We start from the raw sequence: 15,648 nt of genomic DNA on the forward strand, positions 1-15,648 counted from the left end.
GTGAGCTCTGCCAACGGGACAGCAAAGGGTACTGTGAGAAGTACTCTGCCCCCCAGCTAGCAATTCCCTGCAGTCCAAAGGCACCTGTACAGCACAGGAGAGTTCAGATTTTGTATTTCACCTTATGGAACCTGTGAGCTAAAGAGAGGAGAAGCGCCCATTAGCACAGCTCCTCAGAGGGGCTTAGACACCCAACTCCTATTATTTGCAATGGGAGTTAGGCTCCTAGACACCTTTGAGGCTCTGTGCCACTGTGACCAACCTGGGCATGAAATCCAGCATGATGGGGGTGACTCACACCTTTCTGCTCTCATGTGGGTTGCTCATTGCCAGTGGCATGCAAATCACTACACATCTGGGAATGGGGCAGCATTAGCAATAATTACTGCTCCACACCTGGAGCTGGGTCTCTGCTCTGGAGGGAGGGCTTGGGCGAGTTTGCCAGCTAAATGCACTGGAACTTCCTCTTCTTCGACCTTGGGAAAGCAAAAGTGTTGCTGGTGCATTAGGGGTCATGGCAAGGAGGATGCTCCTGACACATCCCCACTGACTGAGCTGGCTCCTACAGAGGTTGGTAAAGAGGATTCTTTTCCCCTCGCTGTGCAATTTATGCGGGGCTCTGCACTTACTGACACCACAGTGACCTTGGAGCTGCAGAACAGGCCCTGCCGACCACAAGCCTGGATTACTGCTATCTCCTCTCAACCAGGCTTCACTGCACTGGTGGATTGTTCAAGAGGCAGCAGTAGGCTTGCTCGTTGGCCTGAGGTCCTCTTTCATATCACTCCCACCCTATGCCCTACTACACTGGCTACCTCTGAAGTGATGAGGGGGATTTTAAAGGTGGCTTTGCTGGTTTTTAAAGCCCTGGGTACAGTCAAAGCCTTCTCCTTGAGCCTTTCTTCTGCATACGACAGTAGTACCTTGAGGGCCCAACTAAAATCAAGGCCCCCTTGTGCTAGGCACTGTACAAACACAGCCCCATGGATCTCAGAGCAGTTCAGATTACTAAGGTCATATATTCGCCAGAGACATGTCCTTTGTGACAAAAGCCTGTGGCTGCTATGTTGTTTCCACAACTAGATGCAGCCTTTGTACCTGGCCAGCATGGAACTGAGCCAGGCTCTTCCATAGGTGCTAACAAATTTCATCCCCATTGCACAGAGGGCAAAACTGAACCACAGTTGTTGCCAAAAAAACACAGCATGCCACTGGCAGAGTAGGGAAGAGAAGCCAGGGGTCCCCTGCTTTAACTCCCAGAGCGTGACCTTGAAGGAGCCAGTGCTATGGTGGCACCTACCAGCATTAACACAGCTTGAGTTGCTGCACGTGTCTACATGTGCCTTGCATCCAAGGGCAGGAGCAGGCTGCCTGAGTCCTATGCAGCAAAGAATGCACAGGATGGCTACGTGATGGGAAACAAGCCAGGCAGCCCTGCCTTCCTAGCTGCCAGAATGAACAGGCGCTTTCACCCTCTTGACACCCGCTCACCAGCTCTTTGTCCTGCCAGAGAGAGAGTTTCATTCATTCATTCCCTACCCTGCTTTTCGTGAGCTTTGTCCCAGCACCGGGAAAGCAACGCTTGCTCTGCAGCAAGGCTATAATTAGAACATCATGCTCACTTGCTCTCATGTGCTCTGTCTTCTTGGATAACACCCAGGGGACCCTGATTCATTCCAGCGATAATTCCTCCACCCCCCACTCCTCCTTTTCTGAATGAAGAATCCTCCCCCTCCCCGGGTTTTTTTTAATAGGCGCGAGAATGAGTGGAGCTCTGGTCATTCATTCACTTTTTAAATATTAAGCAGCATGGGGTGGATGATTTAATCTGGGAGAGGGTAACTGGATACTTTCAACAACCTTTCTGCCCTCTCCACCCACATCCTCCCATCCATGCTCCCTCCTCAGCAAAGCTATTCCGTTACACAACAGCTCTGCTGGCTGCTCCTACTGTGGGACTGGCTCCAAGTAAGAGACAGAAAACGTCCCCTAAAAACACCGGGAGCTAGAAGGTACAAGAGGAAAAAGAGCCAGAAGAGCAAGCAAACCCCAACCCCTGCAGCTGCCCTCATGTCCAGAAGCCTCGCGCTTCTTCCTGGGGGAGCTTGGATGGAGCTGTTTTGTGTTGATGGACAACACTGCCCTCTACTGGGGGGAACACATGGAACAGACACCAATGTTTAATCAATGAGTTTCCTTTACTGACTGAGCTTGGGGAGCTGTTCCTTGAGCTCAATAGACAACAGCCAGGCAGACTAACCCTCACATAGTCTAGAGAAAGACTGTATCATCCCTGTCTGCGTGTGCCCAGGAAACATGACAGGCTGCCATGCTGCCCTTCCACAGGGAACAATAGCACCAGCCTATGGGCTGGATGTGCTGTGCACCCCCACCCCCACCCGCCCCAAAGTCAGCCTTAAACCCAGCTCTCCCTTGCGGTCGCACAACATGCCACCAGCCAAGCCAAGTGAGTGCAGCCTTTGGCCCACATCTGTTCCCAAGTGACAGCATCCTGGGGAAACACAAGCTCAGGGGGCAGCCCAGCTTAACGCAGAGGGAACAAGTGAAGAAGGGCACAACTGAGCGGCGCTGGCAGATCCCTCAAGAGGGTGCACTGCCCTGAAGCCCATTTACAAGAGATACTGGAGACTTCTGGCACACTCACAAATGGCCCAAGAAAAACAGCTGCAAATACGGTGAGGTTCTCTGTGGGAGCAGAACGGTGCTGGCTACGCCCAGGCCTAGACATGCTCACTCCCAGCAGGATTCTAGCATTTTTTCCCCCTGAGCAATGTGGACAAGGGCTCTTCTGTGCTAGAACCAGGACATAAACCTGTGGCCTGGACAGAACACTGACCAGGGAAGTGTGTAGCATGGTTTACTTAGGACGGAGTTTGGGAAGAAAGAAAAAAAACTCTCTAAAATTATGATGTATTGTATTCTATTTTGAGCGCAAAGGTCTCTCTGGAGAAATCATACTAAAAGCATAGCAGTAACAGTCATTGATGAACAATGCTGGGCCTAGTATTGTTCAGATCCCACTCTGGATGGGGCCTCTTGTCTGCGTGGAACAAAATACAGGCACTAAACATACCCAAGGAGTTTTGTTCCAAGTTAATTTGGTCCTTTGGAGCCACCCACAGCTCCTTCCTCTCGCTCACACCCACCCTCCCTGGCCAACTGTATCTCAACAACATACATAAGAAAGGCCGTACCGGGTCAGACCAAAGGTCCATCCAACCCAGTATCCTGTCTACCGACAGTGGCCAATGCCAGGTGCCCCAGAGGGAGTGACCCTAACAGACAATGATCAAGTGATCTCTCTCCTGCCATCCATCTCCATCCTCTGTCAGACAGATGCTAGGGACACCATTCCTTACCCGTCCTGGCTAATAGCCATTAATGGACTTATCCACCATGAATTTATCCAGTTCTCTTTTAAACTCTGTTATAGTCCTAGCCTTCACAACCTTCTCAGGTAAGGAGTTCCACAAGTTGACTGTGCGCTGCATGAAGAAGAACTTCCTTTTATTTGTTATCTAACAAGACCTTTAGAGAGTCCCCTCTTTAGGGCCACATTACCAACCCCTGGGCACTATGCACAGGTCATGATCCCCGTAGTAGGTTTGACATGGGCCAGCACTGTAAAGTACCAGGGAAAATATACATCATTAACACTCAGCACTTCAGGACATGGAAGACAGTGTCGTTATTCACCCTCCATTCCCGAGCCAAGAAACATCTAACAGCCCTGCGTTGCTAACTGTGGGCTGTGTCAGCCAGACCCGGGGCAGCAGATCCACACTATGGCACACGGGTCCCTCTTCACGATACGCGCAGCACTGGATGTGGCTGGGTTCCATGGGGAATTTCTTCCCTCTCTCAGGCTGCTGAGCTCCCAGCATTGAACCCAAGCGCTCTCTTTAAGAGCGGATCTAAAGCGGGAGTGCTGAGCACTCGTTGCAGATCCCCTGGCCCAAGAGAAAGGGTGTTAATCCCAGTGCCCAGGCCACAATCCAGCTCAGGTAATTACATCCTGCCTAACACAAACTTCCTCTACATTTTCAACTGGGGTGATGTTAGTCTTCATTCCCGGGGCTAGAATTCTTCACTTCCGGTCTTAGAAGCACTGTGGTATTTTTCAGTGTGGTATTAAACAGCTGCTGGGTTCCACCCCAGAAGTGGCTGCCTTCCAGTGGAAGGTGAAAAGGTGGCCTCTCATAGGTAGACTGGGATGAGAGAGACTACAAATGTCTCAGTCCCTCATTATAGCACCTGCCTACAGGTTGAGGCACCCAAGGCCGGCTTAGACAGGGGTACAGATGAGCAGGACTGGTGATGCGCCAGATAGGTGTTGCAGCCAGTCTGCATTCTTGGTGCCACGACACCCTCTAAGGACATCCCATCTCTGGGAGATGGCACAGTTCATCCAGGAGTGTCACCTGAAGGCATGGAGGCACTCCCATGGGCACCCTAAAGTGCCGGTGACCCAGCGTCTGTCCTGGAGATAGAAACACTAGTCACAACCACGCATACTCAAGAGAGACATCCTCTCCGCCCCCTTTCAGGGGCAGAGCTCCCACTTCTCCATGGCATCCCAGCCAGATCCTACCTGTGAGGATGGAGACGTTGTGGAAGCAGCTGTCCAGCTTGCCCAGGAGGATGGAGAGGAAACTGTCGGCAGCCAAGCCACTCACGTCCCGTGTGCTCTGGTCATAGACCACCACGTCCTGGTGCTCTTCCGCCTCCACCTGGGGGGGGGGGGGGGGAGAACCACCACAACAGAGCATTACAGCATGTAGGGGGCAGATAGCAGGGGGGCCAGGGATTGGATATGGGGAGTTCTGCTGCTCTCCACTTAGGCTCTGTGTCGCCAAGGCTTTCCGACTTCAGTGCTGGAGAAGAGTCCCCAGACTGAGGTAGGATGGAGCGAATCCTCCTGCTGCCCACACCCCAGGAGATAACGGTCCCTCCAGATCAGGGATGGAGCAAGAAACAAGCAAGGGAGCTAGAAAGGGAGGGAAAAGGGGAGCTGGTGGCCACAGTAAGGTTATGGAGCAGATTAATTTTGCTCCTCTAAACTGAAGGAGCATGGAGACGTGGCTCCCCCACTCACGTCTGAGGAGGATGGCTCTGCCAGAACAGGTCTGGGGTCTACTGGCAGAAACCGAGAGCTGAATGGACATGGAAACTGAACTCCCCAGGAGAAGATGGTTCCTGTATGTCAGGTCTCAGGACCTACTGAGGCAGTTAGATGGAGAAGGCCTCTGCTGAATGGACATGGAGAGGGAAGCCCCCTGGCCCCCATTATAACCCAGATCAGAGATGGGAACCACCATCTAGGTGAAGCCGAGGAATCAGACGACAATGACATTTACCTCAGCCCTGCCCCTGCCACCTCAGGCAGGACTCTGTCCTATCCAAGTGAGGAGGCTTTGTTCACCACTCCCCAGGCTAGCAGCTCTTACAGACAGGAAGGGCGGGATGTTCTGGGTGTGAAGTAAGGCCTATGCTGAGCACCTTGGCTCTGTCACTGAGTATTTTGCCATGGACTCCAGTGGGAGCAGTCAGGCTAATTGTGAGTACTTCTGAAATTCTCCCATACACTGCCTAAATTTTCCATTGCTTAACTTCATCCCCATCCTCCCAGTTACACTCACACACAAACCATTCCTCACCTGCAGATCCACACGACAAACACTCACTTCCCCGTTTAGCCAGCTTTGAACTGTTCAGCTCTTTCAATAATTCCTCACAAGCAAACCCTCCAGTCCCCATTTCCCTTGTACTGCTCTTCTCCAATCTGCCTCTTTCTTTCTGGTATCAAGGTAGCTGGGACTGAATCCTGCATGGCAGGGATGCTCTCAGGGCCAGCCAGAGAGAGGGAGGCATGGGCTGTAATTGCCACCTTATAATCTCTCTGCACAGCCAACCTCAAGTGTCACATCCGTTTGTTTTGATAGCACGTCCGCTCATACGTGAAACAACGTGGTCCAGTGGATTGGGCACTGGACTGGGACCCAGGAGCCCTAGGTGTTATTCCTGGCTCTGCTACTGACCAACTGTGTGGCCGCAGGTAAATCACTTAATCTCTGCCACCTTGGGCAAGTTATTCCCCCCCGCACCCATCCTTTGTGTCTTGCCCAGGTAGACATTAAGCTCACTGGGGTAGGGTCTCTCTCACTTTGTGCATGTACAGCACCTAGCACAATGGGATTCCCGCCCAGGTGTTACCACAACGCAAATTAATTACAATTTGCCATCCGCTCTTTCCGAGTCTCCTCTGTTGGGAGAGCGTTACCAAGTCAATGCCTCCTGCAGACCAAGCTTAGCCCTAGTACTAGAAGTTGTGGGAACATCCCCACACCAGCTGTTTGCCATGTGGGCTCTCATTGACCCCTTTCCCTAGGCATTCCTGACAACAGGGACTGCACACAGCAAAGAGCAGGTGGGGTGGGGGGGAAGAGAAGGAGGAGATCGGTCTGACCCTCCCATGCACCCTTCTGTGCAGTGAGCAGTGTACAGACCCAGCTGCTGTTCCCAGATCCTCAGGAACCCACCCCAAGACTTGGTAAATTCAGGTGCACCAGTGAGGTGTGCCAGCTTTCAGGGCTTGTGCCCAGGGTATCAGCCGTTCTTAGGAGGGAGGGCTGAGCAAGGAAGAAAATCACTCTCTGATGAGAGATTACGTGGTGCCCAGTTAATGGCAGGATTACAGAGAGAGCAGGAGGCACGGCCAGGGGCTGCTGTGTCTAATGAAAAGTTAACACGTTAAAGGCTGATAAAATCCTTGCAGTGCCACGGCTCAGTGCACCTGCTGAATAGGCTGATGGGTGGCATACGCCTGCCTGGCGAGCTAGCAGCCTCCCGCTCTTTGGGGCGAGGCACATTTATCATTCTGCGGTAGGTGGAGGCAGCAGCTGTGAAGCAGAGCCAGCATGAACCCTGCCAGCAGGACTTGGGGAGCGGAGGGAGGGAGGCAGGGAATGAACAGCCCTTTCCATTATATCCCAAAGAGCAGTTTAGCGCAGATACTGTGCAGCTAGGCAAGGAGTTTACACTCTAGGGCTGCCTATGTAGCGAGTTTGCTGTTCTCTGCGGTGTGGGCTTGTATTTGCGCTGGCTATCTCAGTTCCCCAGGTATCGAGAGCTGGGGCTGTCACTCACCTGTTCCAATCCGGTTTTGGGGCAATTTGGGGGGAGGTGCCTGTCATTGTGCCACACTCACTAACCCTTCAGAGCTTTGATTCAGCAGCAACCGCCACACAACAACATGCTTGCCAGAAGTCCCTGGCCAGCAGCATCGCCTGACAACCTACTGACTGCCCTGCGTACAAAGATCCGAGATGCCTTTCCCTGGCCTGCCAAGCACGTCCTGCCCCATCTCTATCCTCAGCCAGCGGTGACATCAGTGACCTTGCCCCGGCACTGTCCAACGGCCACCTGGGCTGAGAGCAGAGCCCAATGGGTGGTAGCTCTTGCCATTGTGCTCGCAGTGACTTCTGCAGTCCTGCCCCCACTCCACGTGCCTTTGGTGCCACACGCAGGGCTTAGTGCCAAATTACCATTGCCTTCAGTGTCGCCAGGAATACTCCACCTCAGCACCTCCCCTGCCACCCTGTCTGGTGCCCTCCAACCCATCTCACCCTGAGCTGTTGAGTGAAGCCCCCCCCCCACCCGCCTCATAGCACAGCACTCAGCCCTCCACCCCACACCCAGCTTCTTCAGCTCTGCTCTGCAGCACAGGGGGCTGAGCACTGTTGCTCTCCAGTGTCCTGAACAGCAAAGAGATCCATGGCTGCCTACACTGCCAGGCTCCAGGTCTATGAAGGCCAGCTTGTGAATTTAGGATGAGTGGTTCCCCCGCTCACCCAGAAGAACTGTGAAGACTGACTGGGCCATCCTGGAACATCACAGCACAAAGGCTGGTTTAATGGCCCTCTCACACACCTGAAGGTGTTAGTGTGAGAAAGCACATCCCGTCAGCTTGAAATCTGGAAGAGGGAAATAAAGATAGCGGGCATGAAAATTAGTCATCTCTTTCCTGTTTGGTTTGGACTTCCAAGGGCTGGAGCTAAGAAACCAAAAGCAGAGATCCCCAGGGTCAGCCCCCCAAAAAGACAAGCAGTGCTGACAGATTACTACATCTCTGTCACCTTTTGGAACCACGGACTGAACTCATTTGTGTAAACATGTTGCCTGCTTTAACCTGTAAATAACTCTCATTTCCTTTTCCTAGTTAATAAAGCCTTTCTTAGTTTACTATAGGATTGTCTTTGGTATGAGATCTAAGGCACAAATGTATCTAGGGTAAGTGACTGGTCTCTTGGAACGGGGAGCAATCTGAATATTTTTTGATTTTTGGTGTAAGTGACCATTTATCACGAAGTCCAGCTTGCCTGGGTGGCCGGGTAGACTGGAGAGCCCAAAGGGACTGCCTGTGATTCTAGGGTAAGACTGTTGCAACGATCCAGAAGTTCACATTTGTTCCTGGATTGGTGAAATCTAATTATAGAATTTATCACCAGTTTAGGGTGTCTGCCAACCTCAGGGCAGACTGTCAAAAACAAGGCACTCTTTGGTATGAGCCACTCCAGACAACGTGACAACCTGAACCCCAGACACTATGAAGGGGAAAGAGAAACGGACTTAGCTTGGACCAGGAAAGTCAGCGCAGAGAAATGCAAAAGGTAAGAAAACAACATGAATGGGAGAAAAAGGAACTGGGCTTTCTAGCTGAGATGGGCACCTTTGGAGGTCTGAGCTTTAATGTCCCTTGCACTTTTAATAATCTACAGTGCTATTATTAATATAGGTTCAGAGTTTCATATTACAGGGTCAGATCCTCAGCAAACATAGATCGGAATAGCTCCAGTGATTTCAAGGGAGCTACACTGATTTCCACCAGCAAAGGATCTGGCCCAGGTTTTTATTTGATTTTTTAAAAAAGTTAACTACATCCAAACAGAGCCCAAGTACTGCTGAGCTTTCTGCAATATCCGCAGCTCAGCCCCTCACAGGGCTGAGACAATAGTATCCTCCAAGCTCCTTCAAGAATGGTTTGAAGGGAGAACTTCCAGCCTCAGTAATACTCAGTGCTCCCTTTGGTGTCTCATCTGTGGCGCTCAAAGCACTGAAGGGAGGCTAATTAAGCCTCATAACATCCAGCTCAGGTAGGCAAGTACTGCCCCATTTCACAGATGGGAAAACAGAGGCAAAGAGAGGATACGTGACTTTCTAAGGGTCACACAGTAAGTATGGGGCAGAGCCAGGGACTAGAACCTCAGGCACCTGACTCTCGGGTCCCACCTCAGACTCGTAGGCTGCCCATCTTCCCTGGCTGTTGGACAATCGACAGTCTGGCATAGCCAGCAGTGAAAGAAAGGAATGATGGTCTCGTAGTCGCACTGGACTGGGACTCCAGAGATGTGGGTTCAATTAATCCCCAGCTCAGTCAGAGACTCAGTGTGACCCTGGGCAAACATCTTAGTCCCTCTGTGCCTTAGTTTCCCCATCTATAAAATGGGGATAATAATAATTCCTTTGTCTGTCTTGTCTATTTAGACTGTAAGTAGGGGCAGGGACTGTTTCTTGCTCAATGTCTGTACAGCACCTAGCACGACAGGGCCCCGATCTCAGCTGAGGGTCTCATGCCACTACCATAACGCTAACAACATTACAACCCACGTGGGTGGAACCTCCTGTTCAGATCCTGGTCAACTCCCAGTGCTCCATGACACAGGGAGGAGGAATAAATGTGGACCAAAACATTTGGAGGGGGGGAAGGAGCAAACAAAAACACTGCATGGGACAACACGGCTGCTTGGCTTGGTCCCCATTTCCTAATGCTTCCCCGCTGCATCCTGGAAAGACACTAAGGGTATGTCTACACTACCCGCTGGATCAGCAGGCAGCGATCGATCCAGTGGGGATCAATTTATCGCATCTAGTCTAGACGTGATAAATCGACCCCCAAGCCCTCTCCCGTCGACTCCTGTACTCCAGCGCCATGAGAGGCGCAGGCGGAGTCGACAGGGGAGCGGCAGCAGTCGACTCACTGCGGTGAAGACACCACGGTAAGTCCATCTAAGTATGTCGACTTCAGCTACGTCTTTCACATAGCTGAAGTTGCATAATTTAGATCAATCCCCCCCCACCCCCCCACCCCACCAGTGTAGACCAGGGCTTAGTGTCCTCTACTCCCAAGGACATCAATAACCCTGATCTTGTCAGGAGCCCATCAGCACTGCACACCATGGCATCGGAATGCTCCAAATGATCCTTTCCCAATAGGGTGGGGACACGCCCCACCAGAGAACATATACCTTAGCCACGCACACCAGGGTGCCCATTCAAGTGCAGGGGGCCCCCCAGGGGAGATAACCACTTGCCAGCCAAATTATCCCACAATAGGATTTAGTGTTCCTCCACACCGGGAGGCTTTGTTTTGCCCATTACTGAAGGGTTGCCAGGCAACGGCAGATAGATGTGACATGGTTTACATCTTATTAAAGTTATAAGCTTTCAGGCAATATAAATGCCAAACAAGCCCTGGCCTCGCATGGCCTAGCTGCAACAAACACACACTGCGTTTGCCGGGGAGAGCTCGGAAACAGGCTGACAGAAGGGCCGGCTTTCTTAAACGTATTAAAAATACTTCCCCTCTCGCCCCCCATTTTCCTTTGGAACAAACAACAAGGGACAAATTCAACCCTGAGGTGGTGCTTTGAAGGAACAGAGGACAGACAGTTTGGGCCTGGCCTGACCAGCAGCTGCGGGCTCCAGTACTCCCCCAAGCAGGCCTCACTTCTGCCTTAATTACCCGACCCAAAAGGGCTTTGCAGGGTTATAGAACTGCTGGGACACAGGTCCACCTCAGCCCTTGTTCTGTCCTCTGCTGCAGTAGGGAGGGGGACAGGGCTAGATTGGTATGCAAAGCTGGATCATGCTGCTCGAATTGTAAAGCCTCTCATGGCACTGCTGTGGGGAAGCTCACAATGCTGGCAGAACCTCTCCTAGTACAGCTATGAGGAAGAACACAAGGCCGGAGCCTTAGCTGGCATTGTGCAAGCATTCAGCGGAGAAGCGCTGGACTCCTGGCTGAAGAGACTGGGAGAGGTGAGATGGAAGAGTCCTAGTGGATTATCTTGGCTATCCTTAGCCAGGCCAGGGCATGACTGCCATCTACAGTAGAACACGCTTTTGACACTCTATGGCAGGCTAGGCCACCTTTGGGGAAAGTTGATAGGGGAGCCAGGTGTTGAAGCCAGGATCTGTGTCTACATGGATACTATTTGAGCAAGAATAAACCTGGAGGAAACTCTACAAGAGAATTAAAGAGGAGGTGACTCCTCCTAGCACACTCTCCAGGGAAAGCTGCAGCTGCCTGGAAGATGACCCAGTGCTGCAGAGGGATCAGGAAGCACTGGGGCTAATTAACCATTTCATGCCAAGTGACACACCTTGCTCTCCCCAAGGGCCAATCCTCATGCAGCTGGGTCCTGCCTGCCTGAAGTTACAATTTGAACGGAAGGACGCTCTACCTCTAGGATTTGGAAATGCCCATCACCATGGTAATCTGCTGCCAGAAAATGCCCCGTTTGACACTGTCAAAGGGGTTAAATGATCACACCCCAAATGCATCCTGAATTACTGTGGGAAGACAAGGACTAGCACCAGCTTGCAAACAAGAGCAGCTATTTCAAATCTTCCCACCCCACACCAACTGCTGATTCCAACAGGCTTAGGGGTCATTGACGGATACCAGACATGATGTCCTGTCCAAGGTGCCAGCTGTGGCAATGGATGTGTGATCCCCACTGGACACCTGTCCTCTACTAACTGAGCTGACTCAGTAGCTCAGACAGTAGCCTACAGTCGTCCCCAGCACGCCTTGGCTCAAGACAAAGGTAAGCCTCCTTTCAACTGGAGGAAGAACCTATTTCTCTCTCCCAAGACCACATCTTAGCTGCCTGAGGAATCCCAGGTAATGGAGACTTCCCAGAGTTTGGGAGACATTTGGCACAGCCAGTCAGTTAACGCAGTTCCACACATCACAGGCAGCCACACTGACATTTCCAGACACAAAAGGATAGAGTCATCGGCCCACCAGTCAGATGGGACATGGAGACGGGGAGTTTCCTCTCGCTACACCATTGGTATGAGCTATGCTTATGTGTGCCGTGACTGCCTCAGCAACCCACGTCCTCGCGAGCAGGATGCTGTGGTGCTGCAGGTCCAGCAGGTCACTTGCTGGACTGGGCATTCAGGATCACATGACTGCTATACTGGATCTACAGGGCCACCTGCAAGGGGGCAGAGAAGGACTTTTAAATGATCCAGGCTGGAACCTTCTCAGTGAACCAGGACTGATGGACATTTGCAGCCAGACACCTTCCACCCACAGTCCCATAATCCCATTCAGGTTCCTGTGCTGAAGCCCTTGAGGAGGGAGAAAACAAAACAAAGCCAACACCCTCTCAACCAGCTGCATTTCTGAGCGTGACTCAAAAGGTCTCCAGCTCAGTGGCTTTGGTTCAAAGAAGAGTTCACATCCCTTTTAATTTCAGCTTTGAACAAACCCACCCGTTCAGAGTCCAGCAGAGGAGAAAGCCATGGCAGGGAAGACAATGCTTCTCAAGCTTCTTGTGCTCAAGCCCCCTTTCCTCAGACTCAGACGCTGCCCCGCGTCAAATAATTCACTGTAATAAAACTGAATCCCCTTCCCTCTTGCTGGTGCTGAGGATGGAGACTCTTGCAGGGCTTTTCCCTATGGGCTGTTCTGCCTGCTGCAGCCTGGCTTAGGAGAGTTCTCTCAACCAGCTTACAGGATGCTGATCAGTGCTTTGGGGGTTGGGGGGGGGGGTGGATAGAAGATAAAGCCTTTGGAGGGCACCTGGGGACATCCTTCTCTAGGGATTATTATTTAAACTGGCAACATAATAATCTCGGCCTTCTAAAGGGGGAGGGGGAGGGAGCACAGAAGGGTGCAGAAGTGCCCCATCAGAAATCCTCACATCCCTCCTCACCTGGCTGTGAGAACTCTCTAGCAGAGTCAGTACTCAGGTAAGAGGAGGAATTGTCCAGAAGTTGGGGTGCCAGCTTAAGTCTTGGGAGACCTGGTGTTCCATCTTCTGTTCTGCTATAGACTCCCTGTGTGACCTTGGGCAAGTCAATTAGCTGCTCTGTGTCTCACTTCCCAGGTGTAATGGGGATAACAACGTCGGCCTATCTCTCTGGGGTGTTGTGAGCATAAATCCATTAAAGTTAAAAGATTGTGTAGCATTCAGATCCTATACGGATGGGGGCCAGATAAGTACCTTAGCTAGGCAATAGCCTTTTTGTCTATCCCTACCCCATAAAAAAAGTCTGAAAACTATACTTTTATAAGTGTTTTTGATTTTCATAGCTCTCCACACCCGAGTAGGCGGTTGACGCTTTTTCAGATGCTGCCAAGGTGTGTAGATTTTTGCAGCCACTTTTGGTACGATCCTGTCAGCTCTCACAAGCTACCCAGAGGGAGGTCAGACCACTTGCTTAGATAGTAGACTTTCACACAACACGCAGGTGCTATTGGTGCTTCCCTGCAAGTCAGTACTGAGCCAGTGCCACAGCATTATGGCAATGGAGATTTCAGGTAAGATGGAGTATGTAAAGAATCGTAAGTGTCAGGATGCGAGTCCAAGAGCTTTAGCCAAATTCCTGCCAATCTAAACTCCCCCTGCAGTTTCAGTTGGGTATAACTCCTAGCTCAAGCAGTTGAGTAATTTTATGCATTCATTGACTTAGATTACAGAATGACACTGGACTGGAGCTTCAGACCTGGGTGCTGTTCCCAACTCAGCCACTGGCCTGTTGGGAGACCGTGGACAAGCCACTTCATTTCTCTCTGCCTTGGTTTTCCATCTGTAAAATGGGGATAATGGTACTTCTCCCTCTTGTGAAGTGCTCTGAGATCTACAAACGAAAAGGGCCACATGAAAGCTAGGTATTATCCAAACACGTCAGACACCTCACAAAAATATTTCACAACACAGTGACTCATTGAGCCAAAGTAAACAGCAGCTCCGTATCACTTCATGACGTGCAGGCAGCGCAAACAATAGAACGATACCTTGGTTTCCCTATACACATCACCCCTAAGACAATAGTTACTTCCTCAGCAGCCCTTCAGAAAAAAGATGACGGCAACATTACACAAGAGCGGCCATTGTTTAACTGATACTGCAGCTCCACCCCAGAGGCAGCCGCGTTTCAGAACTGGGTAGCAGGTGGAGCTGGCTGCAAAATACTAAGCATTTCCTGTGAAAAGTTCCAAAAGCAACTGAATTCTCATTCCTCCTTTCCCCCCACCCAAGAAAAAAAATTAGCAGAAATTTTCCTTAAAGAAAAAAAAGGCAATAAAATGGTGTTTGTTGTTGAAAAAGCTGTAAAAGTTCAAAAATTTGGTAACCTTTGAATTTTGTATAAAGGCCATTTGTTAACTGGAAAACAGGTTCCATCCCCAATTTTGCAAACAGCTCTAGGAGCAGAGCTTGATGTTGGCTAAGAGGCCACGGGGGTTGTAGATCTTTGATATTTCTCCTATTCCCTGGGCAAGAGGCTCCTGCCGTTGGTGGGTCTGCTGAGCACATGGGGTTAGGAACCCGTGGCTTAGATATGGTCTGTCTTTCTTGCACTCACTCAGGAGAAGCATATGCACATTTCAATACAAGCCCCGGAAAAAGCAATTTTAACTTTCAAGTTCCTACTGTCCAGCCAACGTGCCTCTTTGCCTCACATTTTAACAAGGGAACCCAGGTGTCAATATTACTCATCCATGGCAACAAGCCAAAGCAGGGCATTTGTAAGGGTTTGTACGGGATGGGGGGGGAGAAAACGTTCCTGGTGCCAGAATAACATGGCAGAGATTATTACCCTTCTTGCTGCAGGGAGGGAGAGATGGAAAGAGGATGTGGTGAGAGCAGAGTGGGAACATCAGGACAGCCATGCTAGAGGGGGGACCAGGTGTTTGAATGCAGCAGAACTGCTGGCACAGAGACCGAAGGGGATACATGCCCCTCTCCACCAGCTTCCCTCTCTCACCAGCAGCCATGCCTACCTAAAAGAGTAGCAGCAGGTGGCTTCCAAGGTGAACTTGCCCTACCCCTTGGGTTCTGCAGTAGATGGGAGAGCATGGCATGACAGGGGCTGCTGCTCCTGGAGTCCGTGCCTCCCCCTACTGCCCAATGAGGTAGGGCAAAGACCATACCAACGCTGGGGCCAGCACCAATCAGGGAATCACACAGATAGCACAGCAACCCCCCTCCTCCCGCAATGAGCTGGACAGCAAGAGAGGACAAGGCAGGATGGTGTGTGTGTCTGTGTGTGTGTCACCCCCACCCCCAGAAAAATAGAGGGGAGAATTGGTGTGGATCCCTGGCTGCCTTTGTCTCTCCAGCTCCAAACTCTGTCAGCAGGAAACCAGCGAGGAAGGCGGGAGGCTTGTCAGGAAAAATAATGGGGTAGGACAATCAAGCCTATGATGTCACCCTTCCTGCCATCTGCTATTCAGCAGCAGCTTCCCCGGCCCCAGCCCCCTCCCCCACCAAACACACACACAGGATCACGTGAGGGGGAGCCACTCAGCTGGTGCCCCCCCTCCAGGGA

General features: G+C 51.3%; 1 protein-coding gene across 1 annotated transcript in view; it reads right to left on the reverse strand.

Moving 5' to 3' along the window:
* The window catches only part of DUSP8 (dual specificity phosphatase 8), an 87,630-nt gene that overhangs the window by 45,622 nt on the left and 26,360 nt on the right, over window positions 1–15,648 (reverse strand). Inside the window, exon 3 of the mRNA XM_005307770.4 lies at window positions 4,613–4,751. Within this exon, the coding sequence (XP_005307827.1) occupies window positions 4,613–4,751 (139 nt within the window). The remainder of the gene's footprint in view (window positions 1–4,612; window positions 4,752–15,648) is intronic.

The sequence above is a fragment of the Chrysemys picta genome, chromosome 4 (assembly GCF_011386835.1).
Source record: "Chrysemys picta bellii isolate R12L10 chromosome 4, ASM1138683v2, whole genome shotgun sequence".
Taxonomy (NCBI): Eukaryota; Metazoa; Chordata; order Testudines; family Emydidae; genus Chrysemys; species Chrysemys picta.